The sequence below is a fragment of the Hyperolius riggenbachi genome, chromosome 10 (genome assembly GCF_040937935.1).
Source record: "Hyperolius riggenbachi isolate aHypRig1 chromosome 10, aHypRig1.pri, whole genome shotgun sequence".
NCBI lineage: Eukaryota > Metazoa > Chordata > Amphibia > Anura > Hyperoliidae > Hyperolius > Hyperolius riggenbachi.
In genome coordinates this window covers 182,991,480-183,009,222 of record NC_090655.1, presented here as the reverse complement: position 1 = coordinate 183,009,222, position 17,743 = coordinate 182,991,480, and the positions used below count along the sequence as shown (strand labels likewise).

Below are 17,743 nucleotides of genomic sequence, written 5' to 3'. Positions count from 1 at the left end.
ATCAATTTAATGGATGGGAATAAAGTTTACAAACACATTTTTAGTAGAGAAATATATATATTTACAGAGAAAGAGGGACAAATGAGGAGGAAAGAGGGACTGTCCCTCCAAAAGGCCCAGTATGGTCTGTGTCTGCGCAGTACACTCCTGGTGACATCAGCGGGAGCGAGGACCCGGCAACGCAGGCGCAGTGGTTTTCTGACTTTAAAGTCAGAAATTCCAGAAGTGAACTGGAGGCGGGGCCGGAGCATCGGTGACTGGCTGCACGGACACAGGATGTCTGCGGGGGACCATTAGAAGCCCCGGGTAAGTTCAGCTCATTTTCCCCTGACCCCCCTACAGTATCCCTTTAACCTTTCCCAATGTCACCCCCTCCCCTGCTCACCCCATTGGCAGCCGTGATCTTGATGAGTTGGATGCCCTCCTTGATGTAGTAGTGCCTGTCCACAGCACCCTGTCCTGCCGCTCTGCTGGAATATCGTGACCTACTTCCTCAGCCCGCTGGTGCCCGGCTACTGATCCTGGACTGATCCTGAGGAAGGGTCAGGTGACCCGTAACATGTATGTGTCCATGCTCAATAAACAAACGAAAGTTTGAAGCCTGTGGAGTGCCTTTTTCTACATGATTGAAGATCACGAAAGAGAAGCTGCCTTTCCTAGCCAGTGGAACTTATTGATTAATGTTTACCTGTTTATTATTAGTGAAAGTGGCCACTTGACAATGTAATCAAAGGAAAAGGCCTCCAGCCCACTCAGTGCCAGCTCAGTGGGGTCAGCATTAATCATGGCTTTCTCTTGGCGGGTTTCAATTGCGAGGACACGGAGAAGCTGGGTGATGAGATCGTGAGGCATCAGCTCAATCTGCAGAGAGAATACAACAAAAAAAGACAAAATAATTTCCCCTTTCGGTGTAACAAGGATGGTCCTTAGTCTTTGTATGAAACATCAGACTGAGTATCTCGAAATTACTGAAATGACCATACATTCTATGTCACTATACACTAGATTCTTAGTGCCAAATTTGCAGCCTGAACATTGCTGTGTAATATAGGTTTGTGCTTTATAAAGCATTACAATAATAAAGTATACGGCATTAAGGAATAAGGCACAGTTTTAAAACATTTTAAATCAAACTTAAATATAAAGTACCCTAACACTTTCACCAACAGTAAGAAAAGCAAAGAAATTAGACTTGCCAATGGTGATTGTTGAAAACTAGCTTTCAGAAATCAAGATCTATTGACTTTTTGATATTTGGGCCTGATGGGATCTATGCCAGTAAAGTTGCAATGGGCTACACCAGGCTTTCTTAACCAGGGTTTCCTGGAACCCCAGGGATCCTTGAGGACTCAGCAGGGGTTCCTTGGCATTTTCTGCATTGTGGAGGAAGTATAATAGAGCACATTATAATAGGGGGTACTGTAAAAAGAAGGACTAAATTGGGGGTCAGACTAATAATGAGCACAGTATAATGAGTGGCAGTGTAATAGTGCTGTGCGCCAGTCAGGAGCCACTTCCATTGGATCCTGACCCTGTCAATCTATGTAAGCCAATGGGATTGGCTTACAGTAATGACAGGACCAGGAGCTAATGAAAAAGGCTACTGACCTGCTCACAGAACTTTGCCGTCATAGAAACGGCAGGGCGAGCGGATTGCGGCGGGGACAGAGCGGCGAGATCGACGGTAATGGCGGGGATGCGCCGTCAATGCGACGTAGAGTCTACATCCAGTCAGAGCCACAGGACAACCTGCTAGACATAGAGTTGTACTGTGTTGGTCCAGGAAAGGTTAAATATATGTGTCAAGGAGTACTTGAGAATCTTTACCTTACCAGGAGGTACTTGGTGAGCACAGGCTTTCAAAAGGCGTACATGGCAATAAAATGTTGAAAAACTTGTTTAAAAAGGTAAAGCGCAAACAGTCCCCTACTTACAAACAACTCGTTACAAAGTTTCAAAGACACAGATACAAATTATACAATACTGTTTTTTATTACACATTTTTGTTAATGTTATCGTATGAACTGTTATAAGTAGTTTAAAACAGTATAAAAGTACATTGAACAAAGTACATCAACAACAACAAAAAAAACATTGTTTATACTATATGTTCAATTCCAGAGTTGTCCAAAAGTAAATAAATTATCTACATTTAACCATGTTTAAACCACTTCCCCCTCCCTCGGGACGAGTAACTACATCCCTGCATTTCCCCATATTTTCTCGCAGGGATCAGAGCCGCCACCAGAAATTTTGGGGCCCCTCACACATCATCAGGCCTGGACCCCCACCCTCCCAGGGCCCACCCACTGGTTGCTGTGCCCACCCACTAGCTACCCCACCCCCATGTCTGTGCGCAAGGTGCGCTGCCACGAAAAATGTGCATGACTCCGACGCTGAAGAAAGTGGCATGCACAGCGTGATGCGGCAAAAAGTGGCATATTGTGGGTAGAGACAAAATACAGGTAGTCCCTGGTTAACAAATGAGATAGGGACTTTTAGATCCATTTTTATCCTTTCTCCGTTCTCTTTTGTCCCCCTCTTTTCTTCCTGTGCCTCTTTTGTCCCCCTCTGTCTCACCTCAGTTTGTGCCTCTTTTGTGTCTGTGTGACCTCATGTTCCCGTCTCATCTCTTTTCTCCCTGTGCCTCTTTTGTCTGCCTCTGTTCTTGTGTCTCTTTTATCCCCCGTGTTACCTCTTGTCCCCCCTTCTGTCTCAGCTCGTGCCCCTGCCCTAGCCAGGTATACGTGCCCCCAGTATGGGTATCCAGGCATAAGTGCCACCAGTATCAGTAGCCAGGTATAGGTTCCCCCAGTATAAGTAGTCAGCTATAGGTAGTGCCCCAGTATAGGTAGCCTGGGGTAGATGCCCCCAGTATAGGTAGCCTGGTTATAGCTGGTGCGTCAGTATAGGCCAGCAAAGTAAAGGTGCCCCAGTATAGGCCAGCAAGATACAGGTACTCCAGTAGAGGTATTCGACTATAGGTGGTGCCCTGGTATAGGTAGCCTGGTATAGTTGCCCCCAGTATAGGTAGCCAGGTATGGGTGGTGCACCAGTATAGGTTAGCCAGGTACAGGTGCCCCCAGTATAGGTAGCAAGCTATAGCCGCCCCAGTATAAGTAGCCAAGTATAGGTGGTGTCCCAGTATAGGTAGCCAGGTACAGGTGGTGCCCTCAGTAAAGGTAACCAAGTATAGGTAGTGCCCCAGTACAGGTAGCTAGGTATAGGTGGTTCCCGCACCAGTATAGGTAGCCAGGTATAGGTGATGGCCCAGTATAGGCATCCTGTAGCCAGATATAGGTGGTGCCCCAGTATAGAAAGTCCGCTGTAGCTGGCTCACTCATCTGCTCCCCACGTGCTGGAACGCGGTGTGCTGGTTAGTGAACCACAGGCCCGCAGCCTGCACATGCGGCCCATCCAGCGCTTTGTGGGGAGCCCAGGGCCCCCAGAAGCCCTGGGACTCTCACTGCAGTGTCAGTGTCCCCCCCCCCTCCCCCTGATGGCTGCCCTGGCAGGGATGTAGCTACTACGTCCCTTGCTGCCGCTCACTCCCGCTCACCCCCACCCTTATTCTCGCCACTGATCGTTAGACAGGAGATATAATGAATGGGAGCACAGTTCCCATTCATTGATCTAAGTCCCCGTGTGTGCCATCAATGAGATGTCGCCGTCAATCACAAAAATAGATACTTACATGTCCACGCATTACTTCCCATTTGCCTAGTAATACTACACATAAAAAAGTTATGCACAAGGACATCTTGTGGCCAAATAGTAAAATTACATCTATGCAATTTTTTTTCCCATTAACAGACTTTATTTACATTTAAAATGAACCCCTTAACCTCCCACACTCCCCAATCATTACCCCCCCCCCCAAAAAAAAAAAATGTATAAAAAAAATACAATTAAAAAAAAAAATACATAAATGGTTACCTTAGGGACTGAACTTTTTTTAATATCTATGTTAAGAAGGTATATTACGGTTACTTTTTAAATTATGGGCTTGTAATGATGGACGCAAAACTGAAAAAAATGCACCTTTATTTCCAAATAAAAAATGGGCACCATACATTGTACTAAGGAAAAATGTTAAATGTTGCAATAACCAGGACGAATGGGCAAATAAAATGTGTGGGTTTTAATTATGGTAGCATGTATTACTTTAAAACTATAATGGCTGAAAACTGAGAAATAATGATTTTTTCATTTTTTCTTTTGAAATGCAGTTAGAATAATATAATTCTTAGCAAAAAGTACTCTCCAAAGAAAGCCTAGTTGGTGTCGAAAAAAACAAGATATAGATTGTTTTGTTGTGATAAGTAGTAATAAAGTTATAGGCGAATAAATGGAAGGAGCGCTGACAGGTGAAAATTGCTCTGGTTTTTTAAGGGGAAAAACCCTTGAAGGTGAAGTTGTTAAAGCGGATCCGAGATGAAAAACTAAATATAACAAGTGACTTGTCTATATATCTTATCTAAAGTTTAGATAGTTTACACAGCAAATCTATCTTCAAACAGCTTCAACAGTATATTAATATTTTTTCCTGTGATACAATGGGAGCAGACATGTTTTCTGCTTGTTACTAATACACAATTACACACACAGGCAAGCTTATCTGTATCTAGGCATGCTAATCTGCATATTCTGTGAAAACTCCACTCTTATCTGCTCCATTACACAGGCAACTGATCTGTATCTGCACTGCAGCTCTTAGATTGTGAAAACTCTGCCTCTGAAATCTATAGCTAGTAACACCTTTTTCACCTGCCCAGACTGAAATCCCACAATCCTTTGCAAGCGCCAAGGCACTCTGGAGAAGCTGTGGGTGTGGTTTGTTTAGTTTATAGGAAATTAGGGTATTAAAACAAAACAAGTATTTGGCTTGAGGAATGCCCTATAAACTATATGTAAGGAACACAATTATGCAAGGAGTAAAAGTTCATCTCGGATCCACTTTAAAGTACACCTTACTTTTAGCCATAGCCCCTGAATAAGCAAGCATATGAGATGTCTCTGACTTCAATTTGGCAGGACAACTGGTAAAGTTTAAAAGAAATAAATATGGCAGCCTCCATAGCGCTCTCATTCAGGTATCCTTTAACACAGGACAGTGACACTGAAGAGGAAAAAACCCTTATGATATAATGAATTGTATGTGTAGTACAAATAAGGAATAGAACATTACTAGCAAAGAAAATAGTGTCATATTTTTAATTTTCAGTTACAGAGCTTTTTTTTTTTTTTTTTTTTTTTTTTTATAACACTGCATCATTCTTTCATATTTGCAGTTTGCTCTATTTTACAGTTTAAAATACAGAGTGTGGTTTGCCGAGCTAATGACCCTTTGAACGTTGAGCAGTAATAACCTTATCTGAAGCTCTCAATCACTGTTTCTTTGATGTATAAGTGCTCCAGAAAATAACATCGTAGCCGACCAGGGTCGCAGAGCTCAGAAAAGCTCTATTGCATAGATAACTTAAGTTTCTTAACTCTTCCTGTACTGGAAACAATATATGGACTTGTTTCTTTGCTATTAATGTTCTATTTCTTAGCTGTACTACACATACAATTCATCATCTCATAAGTACCGGTATATTTTCGCTTCAGATTCACTTTAAAGAACAACCGACACCCATGCTAACCTAGAAATAAAAAACACATATATAAGTAGATAAATACTACTTCTACTTACAGAACACATGTATTGTGCTATCCACGTAATGATTCCTGTGAATTTTATAAAGGAAAAGCAGAAAATCCTATTCTAGGCAGTGGCCATCTTGCCAAGCTGCTGACATCATATCCCCCCTGACTCTTGTTTTCCCCCCTCCCTTCTCTTGCTCATTGTGTATTCATTAGCTGCCTTCCTCCCAGAGTCTTCCCACTGAGGTGTATACTAACAACTGCACTGTCTATTTTTTATTTACACATCCAATCACTGAGTCACCTCAGCCTTGCTTGTAAACACAAGTAATCAGATGGTGTTTCTGATAAGCAGCTAGATAGGGAAATAAATGGAAGAGAAGGAATATATTATAGATAAAAAAACTCCCAGCATTCAACTCTTTGGCACTGTTTGGCACTAGGGCCAGTGCTCCTAACGTATGTGATAACTACAAACCATAACAGCCAGGGCTGTGGAGTCGGAGCAATTTTGGGTGCCTGGAGTCGGAGTCGGAAAAAAATGCACCGACTCCGACTCTTAATGAATTTGTAACTGTAATTAAAATAGAAAATATGATAAAATGTTCTATTTCTCACATAATAGTCATTAAAAATAATGTGTATTTATACAGTAATAGCTGTGCTCAGTCCACAAAAATGAAATAAACCAATCAAAATTAGTTACTTGTGCTGCTTCAATAAAGCAGTCCCCGTATTTTTAAAGTCAGATATACACCTCTGATTGTGACTGTATATATGATGTGTACACAGGAATCTCTTATGTATACTGAATAACATCTATGCTGTAAGTATTAAGCCTGATGTGTAGCCGTGTCACTAATAGAGATGGTCAATGAGATGGAAATCATTCTGCGTTGATTCTGATTTATTGCTCATGAAATCAAATAATTTGATATGTTAAAATTTGGTTTGATGACTACAAATTAAAGGGTACCTGAGACGGATGAAAAGTAAAGTTTTATACATACCTGGGGCTTCCTCCAGCTCCCTTCAGGCCAATCAGTCCCTCGCTGTCCTCCACCACCTGGATCTTCTGCTAGAAGTCCTGGTAATTCAGCCAGTCAGCACAGTCCAGCCACATGCCGCTCCTACAGCCAGGAGCGTTCTGCACCTGCGTAATAGTGCTGTGCAGGTGTAGTACGCTCCTGGCGGCGGAGTGTGTGCATGCGCACTACGCCAGACTGGCGCAAGTACCTGGACTCATAGCAGAAGATCCAGGTGGCGGAGGAGGACAGAGAGGGACTGATTAGCCTGAAGGGGGCTGGAGGAAGCCCCAGGTATGTATAAAACTTTAATTTCATCTGTCTCAGGTTTACTTTGTTACACAGTAGTACTATACTCTACATATGCACTCCCCACAGAGCTTCAGGGAATCCACTGAGAATGTTGTGCACATTGAACACAGAGGTGTTGTCTATCACCCATAAACCTGGTTCAGATTGTACATGAAGTATGTGTAATAGAGGAAGAATCTCCTCATTCTCCTGCACATCACTCTTACATGTACCCACACTTACATTGCCTAGGGCCTGATCCATGTTCAGATTGTGCATGAAGAATGTGTAATAGAGGAAGAATCTCCTCGTTCCCCTGCAGAGTACCTGCACATCATTCTTACATGTACCCACACTTACATTGCCTAGGGCCTGATAGACGTTCTTTGTTCCGGTTTGTACCTGTTACAAGTACTCTTACCAAGAACTAGTTTTAGTCTAAAGGGAATAAATATAGTAGTCTACATATTCTTCTCACTTCAGTTGTCTTGTAAAATTCCTAAGTGTTGGCAGTTAAGAGACGAATTTCACGTTACATACCTACTTTTAATCAACAAAATTGTAATATGCAAATTAGAGGAGTCGGGAGTCGGTGGAATCCTAAACTGAGGAGTCTGAGTCGGTGGATTTTTGGACCGACTCCACAGCCCTGATAACAGCAGAAACAGTTTTGCAAGTTTTGAATGCAGGATTAGCATCTTTATCACTTAATACACTCAGACCAGTTGCTGTTGAAATTTGATTTTTATGGAGACGATACCGCTTTAACTAACTAACAAATTCAACTTACAATCTTCTGAAATGGAACCTAGGGGACCCCCATATATGAATTAAATCACTAATTGCTGTTTCTTACCCTGTAAAGGTTTTCTTCTTCATACTCCAGCCAGCTGCAAACTATGTTGAAATCTGACAATGCTGGTTGGATCTGCAATTCTACCCAGCCTCTCAGCCAATTTCATCTTCATCCTTTGCCTTTTGATGAGTCAGGATGTCTGCTCATGTGTGTACAGAGACAAGATAGCTGCTCTGTGCGTTTAGTGTTGTCATGGAAGAAAGCCTAAAAGAAGCAGAGGACTATACAGGTATAGAAAAACTATTGAAAAAAACATTAACTTATAAAGTATTCTGCATGCGTATGTATGTACGCATTGCCCGTGATTTGGGCACCAGGAGTCCCTGCTGCTGCAAAACTTCCAGGCGGTGTTAAATACTATTCCCCATATGAGTTGTCACAACTCGGAGAGATATGTAATTCGGGTTCCGGCAACTGCAGGAGCCCTTAATTACCCTTATGCATCCTGCGCAACATTACATAGGGGTGCCTGGTTTACGCTAAGCTCCGAAACCACCACCTGCCTAGTTCTGAATTACTGTATTTCTGTATAGAAATCAGTTTTCTTTTCGTAAGTGATCCAGAAAAAGAGAATTATTTAGTATGAAATAATTTATTGGTGCATGGTTATTGCTAGTGATGCAACAACCAATGTTTTTACATGGTTCATTACTTCTGTATATTTTCTCTTCTCAGGTTTGCTCCTGAGACATGACTGAACACATAGATCAGCTGTCTTGTCTCTGTGCACAACAGAGTAGACAGATGAGAAGGAAGGGGGGTAAGGAAGTTAGCAGAGAGCCTAGGCAGATCCAACTATATTATGTTCTGGTTTCAAAACGGGGTACTGCTGCAATACAAAACTGCTGCTGGCAATTTTTTGTGTGATTTGAATACAGCCTGATTTCAATAGGCTGCGTTTCTGCATACAAAAGTTATATGTGGGAAACCGCTGTGATTCAGCTCCAGTGGAAATAGCCCAAAATTTTGATAGAGATTTCTTGGAATCTAATATTTTGGGCTGAAGACGCACATATAAAATATATGCAGTACCTTTAGATCATCTTTGAAAGGGTCGGTATTAGCTGTACTCATTCGTAATGCCAGCTCCAGCAGAGCCTCTAGTCTGGTTGGAACTATATCTTCCACAGTTTTTTTTAGCTCCTCTTCTGTAAGGTCCATAAAGTGCACAAAGAAATCCCCTTGGTCCATGAAGAAGTAATGCTTTATGGACCTAAAAAATAAATAAAATGAATTAGGGGAAATAAAGCTATGGAGAGATACACAAATTAAATTTCTGCCATGTGAGATTAGTTAAATTGAACTCCTGAATATTGTTGGAAGTATCAACAGGATTATTACCTAATCTGCAGTATAGTAAAACAACCACAAGGTGTCGCTGTGTGTAAAAATGTGATGATCGTTATAGGATTGTTATTTCCTGTATTCAGTCTGTGTTCCTCTCTGTTCTATGTAAGATGCATTTCCTGACAGTGGTTTCTGCATGTACAGACCACGCTGCTCCATCAAATATAACATGTTCATGCACAATATAGGTAAATCTCCAACAACATCTTAGGATGTTGTTGGGAGGATTAGTATCCTTTTGCACAAGTACATCTCTACTTTTCAGCAGGATACTTCGGAACACATTCAGTATGGTAATTGTGGAAACTGAAGGAAACAAGAACGGCACTGTCTTGTAAGGCAGAATGATAATAACTATGCATCATGCCTCTGCCTCCCCGAGTTATGCTTAGAGCTGTCAGAGTATTGCAATGCCTCACGGGACTTGTAGTTCCACCACAGCTGGAGTGTCAAGGTTAGCCATCACTGATCTAGGAGGACATCTCGTAAAAGGGATACAGCAAATATTTTACAGGTAGAATGTATCATATGATTAAATTCCAATAAACAACAATAAAACAATATTAGGGATAGGTAAAACATCTAAAGAGAATCTGACACTCCGGCAGATGCTTGATGTAGCTATGAATGTGGTATATATGCTCTCCTACCGTAGATGTGCTACCAGTTCCTTTTCTTCCATTAGGAAATCCAGGAGTACTTTGCTGGCATAGCTATATGCCTTCTCAATCTGCTCCACATAGGCACGTTCCTTCAGTGTGTACACTATCTCCTTGGCATCTGGGCAGGTGACATCATGGCCACACTCTCTCACCACATTCAGATATTTACCTGGGCAACACATGCAGAAACTGATTATTAGATGCATGCTATGGAGGCCAGTTCAGACTGCAATTGTTCAAATAAAGGTCAGACAGATAAAGCCATCACTTTGCTGGTAATTACAGTGGGTTGCAAAAGTATTCGGCCCCCCTTGAAGTTTTCCACATTTTGTCATATTACTGCCACAAACATGAATCAATTTTATTGGAATTCCACATGAAAGACCAACACAAAGTGGTGTACACATGAGAAGTGGAACGAAAATCATACATGACAAGTGGTGTGTGCATAATTATTCGGCCCCCTTTGATCTGAGTGCAGTCAGTTGCCTATAGACATTGCCTGATGAGTGCTAATGACTAAATAGAGTGCACCTGTGTGTAATCTAATGTCAGTACAAATACAGCTGCTCTGTGAGGGCCTCAGAGGTTGTCTAAGAGAATATTGGGAGAAAGAACACCGTAAAGTCCAAAGAACAAACAAGACAGGTCTAAGACAGGTCAGGGATCAAGTTATTGAGAAATTTAAAGCAAGCTTAGGCTACAAAAAGATTTCCAAAGCCTTGAACATCCCAAGGAGCACTGTTTAAGCGATCATTCAGAAATGGAAGGAGTATGGCACAACTGTAAAACTACCAAGACAAGGCCGTCCACCTAAACTCACAGGCCGAACAAGGAGAGCGCTGATCAGAAATGCAGTCAAGAGGCCCATGGTGACTCTGGACGAGCTGCAGAGATCTACAGCTCAGGTGGGGGAATCTGTCCATAGGACAACTATTAGTCATGCACTGTACAAAGTTGGCCTTTATGGAAGAGTGGCAAGAAGAAAGCCATTGTTAACAGAAAGCATAAGAAGTCCCGTTTGCAGTTGGCCACAAGCCATGCTTGGGGGTTGCATCTCTTCAGCAGGGACAGGGAAGCTGGTCAGAGTTGATGGGAAGATGGATGGAGCCAAATACAGGGCAAACTAGGAAGAAAACCTCTTGGAGACTGCAAAAGACTTGAGACTGGGGCGGAGGTTCACCTTCCAGCACGACAATGACCCTAAACATAAAGCCAGGGCAACAATGGAATGGTTTAAAACAAAACATATCTATGTGTTAGAATGGCCCAGTCAAAGTCCAGATCTAAATCCAATCGAGAATCTGTGGCAAGATCTGAAAACTGCTGTTCACAAACGCTGTCCATCTGACTGAGCTGGAGCTGTTTTGCAAAGAAGAATGGGCAAGGAGTTCAGTCTCTAGATGGGCAAAGCTGGTAGAGACATACCCTAAAGACTGGCAGCTTAAATTGCAGCAAAAGGGGGTTCTACAAAGTATTTACTTAGGGAGCCGAATAATTACGCACACCCCACTTTGCAGTTATTTATTTGTAAAAAATGTTTGGAATGATGTATGATTTTCGATCCACTTCTCACGTGTACACCACTTTGTATTGGTCTTTCACGTGGAATTCCAATAAAATTGATGCATGTTTGTGGCAGTAATGTGACAAAATGTGGAAAACTTCAAGGGGGCCGAATACTTTTGCAACCCACTGTATGTCAGAACATCTGCCTTTCTAATAATTTAGTCACAGAAACGTCTTTTCTTTTTAATAATAATAATTACAAAGTAAATCCATCAGAAAACCAAAGGCAGTCATTTATTTGTGTTACCTGTACTGAGAATCTTATCTGCCACCTTCTGCAGGAATGAAGGGATCTGCTGCTGTACAATCGTGTAACGCTGATCCCAGTACTTGTCATTGTAATCCTCCTGGATTTTCTCTTTCTGCAGCTCATGTTCCTCCACCATAAATTCACTGTATTAACCACAAAACACCAGAATGATAGAAGGAGCAAGAAAATACACAAATCACCATAAGTATAGCCCAAATTATTTCGCCATCTCAAGAGGAATGTGTATCCTTAGTCTTAGGACATTATTATATACATTATATATTGAAATGGTGATGCATACACTGATGTAGTCTTTTCTCTCCTGCTGCCTGACCCCCCCCCATCCTACGTCCGATAGGCACTTTGTGGACTGAGTCAACTCTGAACAATGGTCTGTTCTCCTCATCACCTGTGTGCGATACGGGTCAGTATCAATAAATAGAAATTGTGAACTGGACAGTGCATGAGTCACTACTATTTTAAGTTTAGCTGGGCTAAAATGTAGTAATATCGTAAAAATGATGGGATTGAGCCACAGAAAATGTTATTTTAGATCTGTACATCTCAAATCTGCACTATTCAACTTAAACAGGGGAATGATGGAATAGGTTTTGAAAAAAAAAAAAAACGTGAAATGCCTCCTCCTTCTCCTATATAGTACCTGGTAACTAGTGGTCCTCCCTCCCTTACACAGTACCTTGGGTGTTTAGTGGTTCTACCTCCCTCCCCTACACAGTTCCCTAGTGTTTAGTGGTCCTCCCTCCCCTCTACAGTTCCCTGGTTTCTAGTGGCCCACTCCCCAATACAGTTCCCTGGCGTCTAGTGACCACCCTCCCGCCTCTATACAGTTTCCTGTTATCTATTGTTTTCCCCCTACCATCCCCATATGGTTTACCTGGTGATCAAGGGCTTCAACCCCAATATAGCTTCTCTGGTAGAGTGAGTCAAAGATAATGCAAAGTTGGGAAACCACTTAGGAGCCAAATTTGATGGCTCTGCAGGCCACATTTTGCCTGCAGGCCATGTTTGACTTGTAAGCGCTACACACTGCTTAACTAACTGCCTGTCAGCTGCTGGTTCAGATGAGTTCAACCAGAAAATATAATACAACACTAATTGCACGTTTACATGTTTCAAGATTTTTCTGCATATCATTACCTTTTATTTGTGCATAAAAAAATTATCATATAGAATGCAGGTGTAAAATGAAGTCTGTGCATCCTTATCATATCACTGGTCATGTGTTTGAATCACAACTGACTTGCTTGGTTAGTGTAGGATCTGGAGAATCCAACTGGACATTACTCCTATGATGTGCAATGTAGCCAATAAAACCTGAAAGCTACCTAGATTACTTGCCTAATTTGTCAGAACAAAGGGCACAAATCTTTATGTACAGGTAGTCCCTGACTTACGAACGCCCGACAAGTTTTCAAATTGGACTTGTAGATTTTGAGAAAATCGATTTTAAAAAATTGAAAGAAAAAATGGCTTTTAAACTTGTATAAGCAGGTACACGTGGCAGAGGTGACACAGAGAGGGACACTGGAGGCACAGGGGACAGCTGGAACAATGTTCCAACTTAAGAACATATTCAGGTTAAGAACGAACCTAAAGTCCCTATCTCGTTCGTTAACGGGGGACTACCTGTAATTGTGAAAATAAGGTCACCCTATGCTCAGAAGAACTTGTTGAAGGTGGTCTATTTATCACAGTCTCTACAGAGTTTTACAAAGGTTTTTTTCCACTTCAGCTTCCCTTTCTCTGCATAAGATATTAGTGCATATGTAAGAAATACAAACTCCAAATATTTTTGGGGTCTCTTCTCTTCGCTCTCAATGTTTGGTGCTTTTTTCCACTCAGCCCTATTGAGAATTATGTAAACACTCACATCACATCACACTCACAGGCAATAATCAAGAAAGGGTTCCTCTAACTTGTCATTCACACAAGATTTGGGGTCAGGCAGTACATGCAGCCAAGTACAGCATGCAATGATTTCTGAAAAACACTTTCAAGGGCTAAAAAAACAAACAAACAAAAAAAAAAAAACAACTTTCTGATAATCTACGAGATGACAATCTGGGCACACTAAAAGCAGGATTATTTCTGACAAGGCTGTCAAAGAATCCCTTCCAGGACTTTTCCTCCTCATCTCTCCCCTTTGATTTTTTGTTATTGCTTCCTCTTTTGCCTTCTCTCCTTTTCTACAGACACTTCAAATTACAAAATGATGGATGGGATGATGAACTGAATAGAAAGAGATAAGGGGCCGTATGCAATTCACTTTTTTCACCTGAGTTTTCTCCTAGATAATATTTTTAAATTTGTCAATAAAATGCCTTTTAAGCCACCAGCAAGCAAGAAAACACTCAAAATAATTTTGATAGCATTTTTAACCTATTTCTTAGTACTTTTTCAGTTGATAAGTGTTGGAAAATTATTTTAAATAGAAGATGAAACATTATCTCAACGGGGGGAAAACGTAGGAGAAAAGTGGAATTGCATATGGGCCAAGGACTATTTTTAAAATGCATGTTGACATGTATTTTTGTAAAGTATGAAGCGTCTTTGGTTAAAATGCATAAGAATGCATGTTTCAACCACCTTGCTACCTATACTGGGGGAACTACCTTCTAGCTACCTATACAGGGGACCTTGTGGCTACTAATACTGAGACAAGACAAATAACATTTATACTGCGCTTTTCTCCTGGCAGACTCAAAGTGCCAGAGCAGCAGCCACTAGGGCGCGCTCTATAGGCAGTAGCAGTGTTAGGGAGACTTGCCAAAGGTCTCCTACTGAATAGGTGCTGGCTTACTGAACAGGCAGAGCCGAGATTCGAACCCTGGTCTCCTGTGTCAGAGGCAGAGCCCTTAACCACTATCCAGCCACCACTGAGGGGACTACCTATACGGAGGTCATCTCTGGCTACCTATGGGGAGATACAGCAGGATGCGAAAGTTTGGGCAACCTTGTTAATGGTCATACTTTTCTTGTATAAATTGTCGGTTGGTACGCTAAAAAAATGTCAGTTAAATATATCATATAGAAGACACACAGTGATGTTTGAGAAGTGAAATTAAGTTTATTGGATTTATAGAAAGTGCACAATAATTGTTTAAATAAAATTAGGCAGGTGCATAAATGTGGACACTGTCATTTTATTGATTCCAAAAGCTTTAGAACTAATTATTGGAACTCAAATTGGCTTAGTAAGCTCAGTGACCCCTGTCCTACATACAGGTGAATCCAATTGTGAGAAAGAGTGTGTTTAAGGGGTCAATTGTAAGTTTCCCTCCTCTTAATTTTCTCTGAAGAGTAGCAACATGGGAGTCTCAAAACTACTCTCAAATGACCTGAAGACAAAGATTGTTCACCGTCAATGGTTTAGGGGAAGGATATAGAAAGCTGTATCAGAGATTTCAGCTGTCTGTTTCCACAGTTAGGTACATATTGAGGAAATGGAAGACCACAGGCTCAGGTCAAGTTAAGGCTCGAAGTGGCAGACCAAGAAAAATCTCAGATAAACAGAAGCAAGGAATGGTGAGAACAGTCAGAGTCAACCCACAGACCAGCACCAAAGACCTACAACATCATCTTGCTGGAGATGGAGTCACTGTGCATCGTTCAACCATTCGGCACACTTTACACAAGAAGATGCTGTATGCCAGAGTGATGCAGAGGAAGCCTTTTCTCCGCCCACAGCACAAACAGGGCCGCTTGTGGTATACTAAAGCACATTTGGACAAGCCAGCTATATTTTGCAATAAGGTGCTGTGGACTGATGAAATTAAAATTGAGTTATTTGAGCATAAAGGCATGGAGGAAAAACAACACAGCATTCCAAGAAAAACACCTGCTACCTACAATAAAATATGGTGGTGGTTCCATCATGCTGTGGGGCTGTGTGGCCAGTGCAGGGACTGGGAATCTTGTCAAAGTTGAGGGACGCATGGATTCCACTCAGTATCAGCAGATTCTGGAGACCGATGTCCAGGAATCAGTGACAAAGCTGAAGCTGCGCCAGGGCTAGATCTTTCAACAAGATAACGACCCTAAACACTGCTCAAAATCCACTAAGGGATTCATGCAGAGGAATAAGTACAACGTTCTGGAATGGCCATCTCAGTCCCCAGACCAGACTATGAGTTAAAGAGAGCTGTCCATGCTCGGAAGCCATCAAACCTGAATGATGTTTTGTAAAGAGCAAAATACCTACAACCAGAATCCAGACTCTCATTGGAACCTATAGGAAGCGCTTAGAGGCTTTAATGTCTGCAAAAAGGAGGTTCTACTAAATATTGATTTATTTTCTTTTTTTGTGGTGTCCAAATTTATGCACCTGCCTAATTATGATTAAACAATTATTGCACACTTTATGTAAATTTGGTTCGGGGGGGAAGAGCTAGGTAAATAGATTTTAAGATGTGAAATTTTTGTTTGCAAGCCTATTTTTTTTTTTACTTGATATTCCTTTATAATCATTAGCACTAACAGCTCAGAATTTCACCTGAAAGAAAGGGGTAGCTACAGATGCTTAGTAAAATCCTTGCACTGTATATAATTGTCATGTAAGAAAGCCACAAAAATGAAGGTTCACAAACATGCATGATAAACAAAGTGCATGATAAACAATGGATATTTTAAGCAGCTTTGTCAGCACAGAACTGTTACAGCGTTATTACTCAAAAACTCATAGGTACTCCATGTATATCTCTTCATGTAGTAGACTATTTAGAAACTGATATTTTAGACTACAAAGTTGTAGGAAAGACATAAAGAATTAGTAAACTGGATGCAGTTTAAAGTGTTAACCTTGAGGTGATAACATGTTTTCTTACCTGTAAGGATCATTGATAATTCCTCTATAAATCCACCTCTCCAATATCTCAAAGTATGGAGCGCTAGCTGCCTTAGTCAAATAAAGACACAACTCCTGGGCCTGGGTATCTCCGGTGTAACCAAATGTTCGGTCATGCAGTAAACTTAGCGTGGCTCCACCCAGACACTGTCCTTTATCTAATGAAGTGGCTGAGGGATAAAAGAAACACTGCAACAATTAGAACTTGGGAACATAGCTTTATCCAATAAATGTCTACATTTCCTCTGTTCTATGTATTTTACCCTAATATACCAACAAATAGGACCAATAGATCCATGCTTTTACATGGATCCATTTACACTTGGCCGTAGCAGTTTAATATGCTGCAATAAAATAAAAAAAACTATGGACAGCAGATGCACTCCATTGTTTGAATGAATAGCTTCTGCTCCCGGGCTCCAACAGAGTGAAGTGCAAGGGATCACTGATAATTTGCCTATATGGTTAGTCACATACAGAAATTGGTAGAAGTTTTGATTAAGTAAAAAAAAAAAAAAAAAAAAAAGTGATAAATTGGACAACAGTACAAGGAACATAGATGAGGGACCCCTTACACAATATAAAAAAAACATGAAACAGACATTGTAAAAATGTCTTTGGAAGCCAAAGAAAACATAATCCTTCAGAGCAAAACACCTTCTTTTATTGTTCCACAGTCCAATCTGATGCTCCTGTGGCCATTGTAGATCCTTTAATGGAGAATTGGGGTCAACATAGACATTCTGTCTGGAAAAGAGGAGGCCAGCAACACTAGGGAACAACTGTACACACTTATAAATGTCCAGATATCAAGTCAAGAACTATTGATTTTGCTGAGGAGAGAAAAAAAAAAAAGAAGGCAGCACCACTATTGGGATTTAACATATATAGACACGATTGACATGTTTGGCTCTCAGGGATAGATAGGCCTTTGATGTAAGTTTCAAAATAATCTTTTCTGTTATTGCCTGGGTCAACCCCAGCATACAGTCCACTGCATTCTTCTGGAATACCTATGCCAGAGGAGGTACAGTACTGGAGGAAAGGAACTGGATATATCCAAGATATGGATTTATTGATGCTGGAGTCTCAGATTCTGTATTTTCTAGACCTTACAAGCAAGGTCTGACTCTCTGTAAGCCTCTGGTTATTAAAGTGGTGGGCAATGGAGAGTATGTAGCTGTAGTGTGGAACAACTGGTAAATGTTTTGCCAGTAAATGATACATAAAGTA

The 17,743-nt window shown here is 41.2% G+C and overlaps 1 protein-coding gene across 2 annotated transcripts in view; it reads right to left on the bottom strand.

Annotated features, from left to right (window-relative positions):
• Nucleotides 1-17,743, bottom strand: part of TUBGCP2 (tubulin gamma complex component 2) — a 66,027-nt gene that overhangs the window by 26,429 nt on the left and 21,855 nt on the right. For both annotated transcript variants that reach the window (XM_068255354.1, XM_068255355.1), the window contains exons 8-12: nucleotides 16,491-16,680; nucleotides 11,644-11,789; nucleotides 9,816-9,996; nucleotides 8,851-9,031; nucleotides 689-861 (exon numbers count right to left, since the gene is read on the bottom strand). In XM_068255354.1, coding sequence (XP_068111455.1) covers nucleotides 689-861; nucleotides 8,851-9,031; nucleotides 9,816-9,996; nucleotides 11,644-11,789; nucleotides 16,491-16,680 — 871 coding nt within the window. The remainder of the gene's footprint in view (nucleotides 1-688; nucleotides 862-8,850; nucleotides 9,032-9,815; nucleotides 9,997-11,643; nucleotides 11,790-16,490; nucleotides 16,681-17,743) is intronic.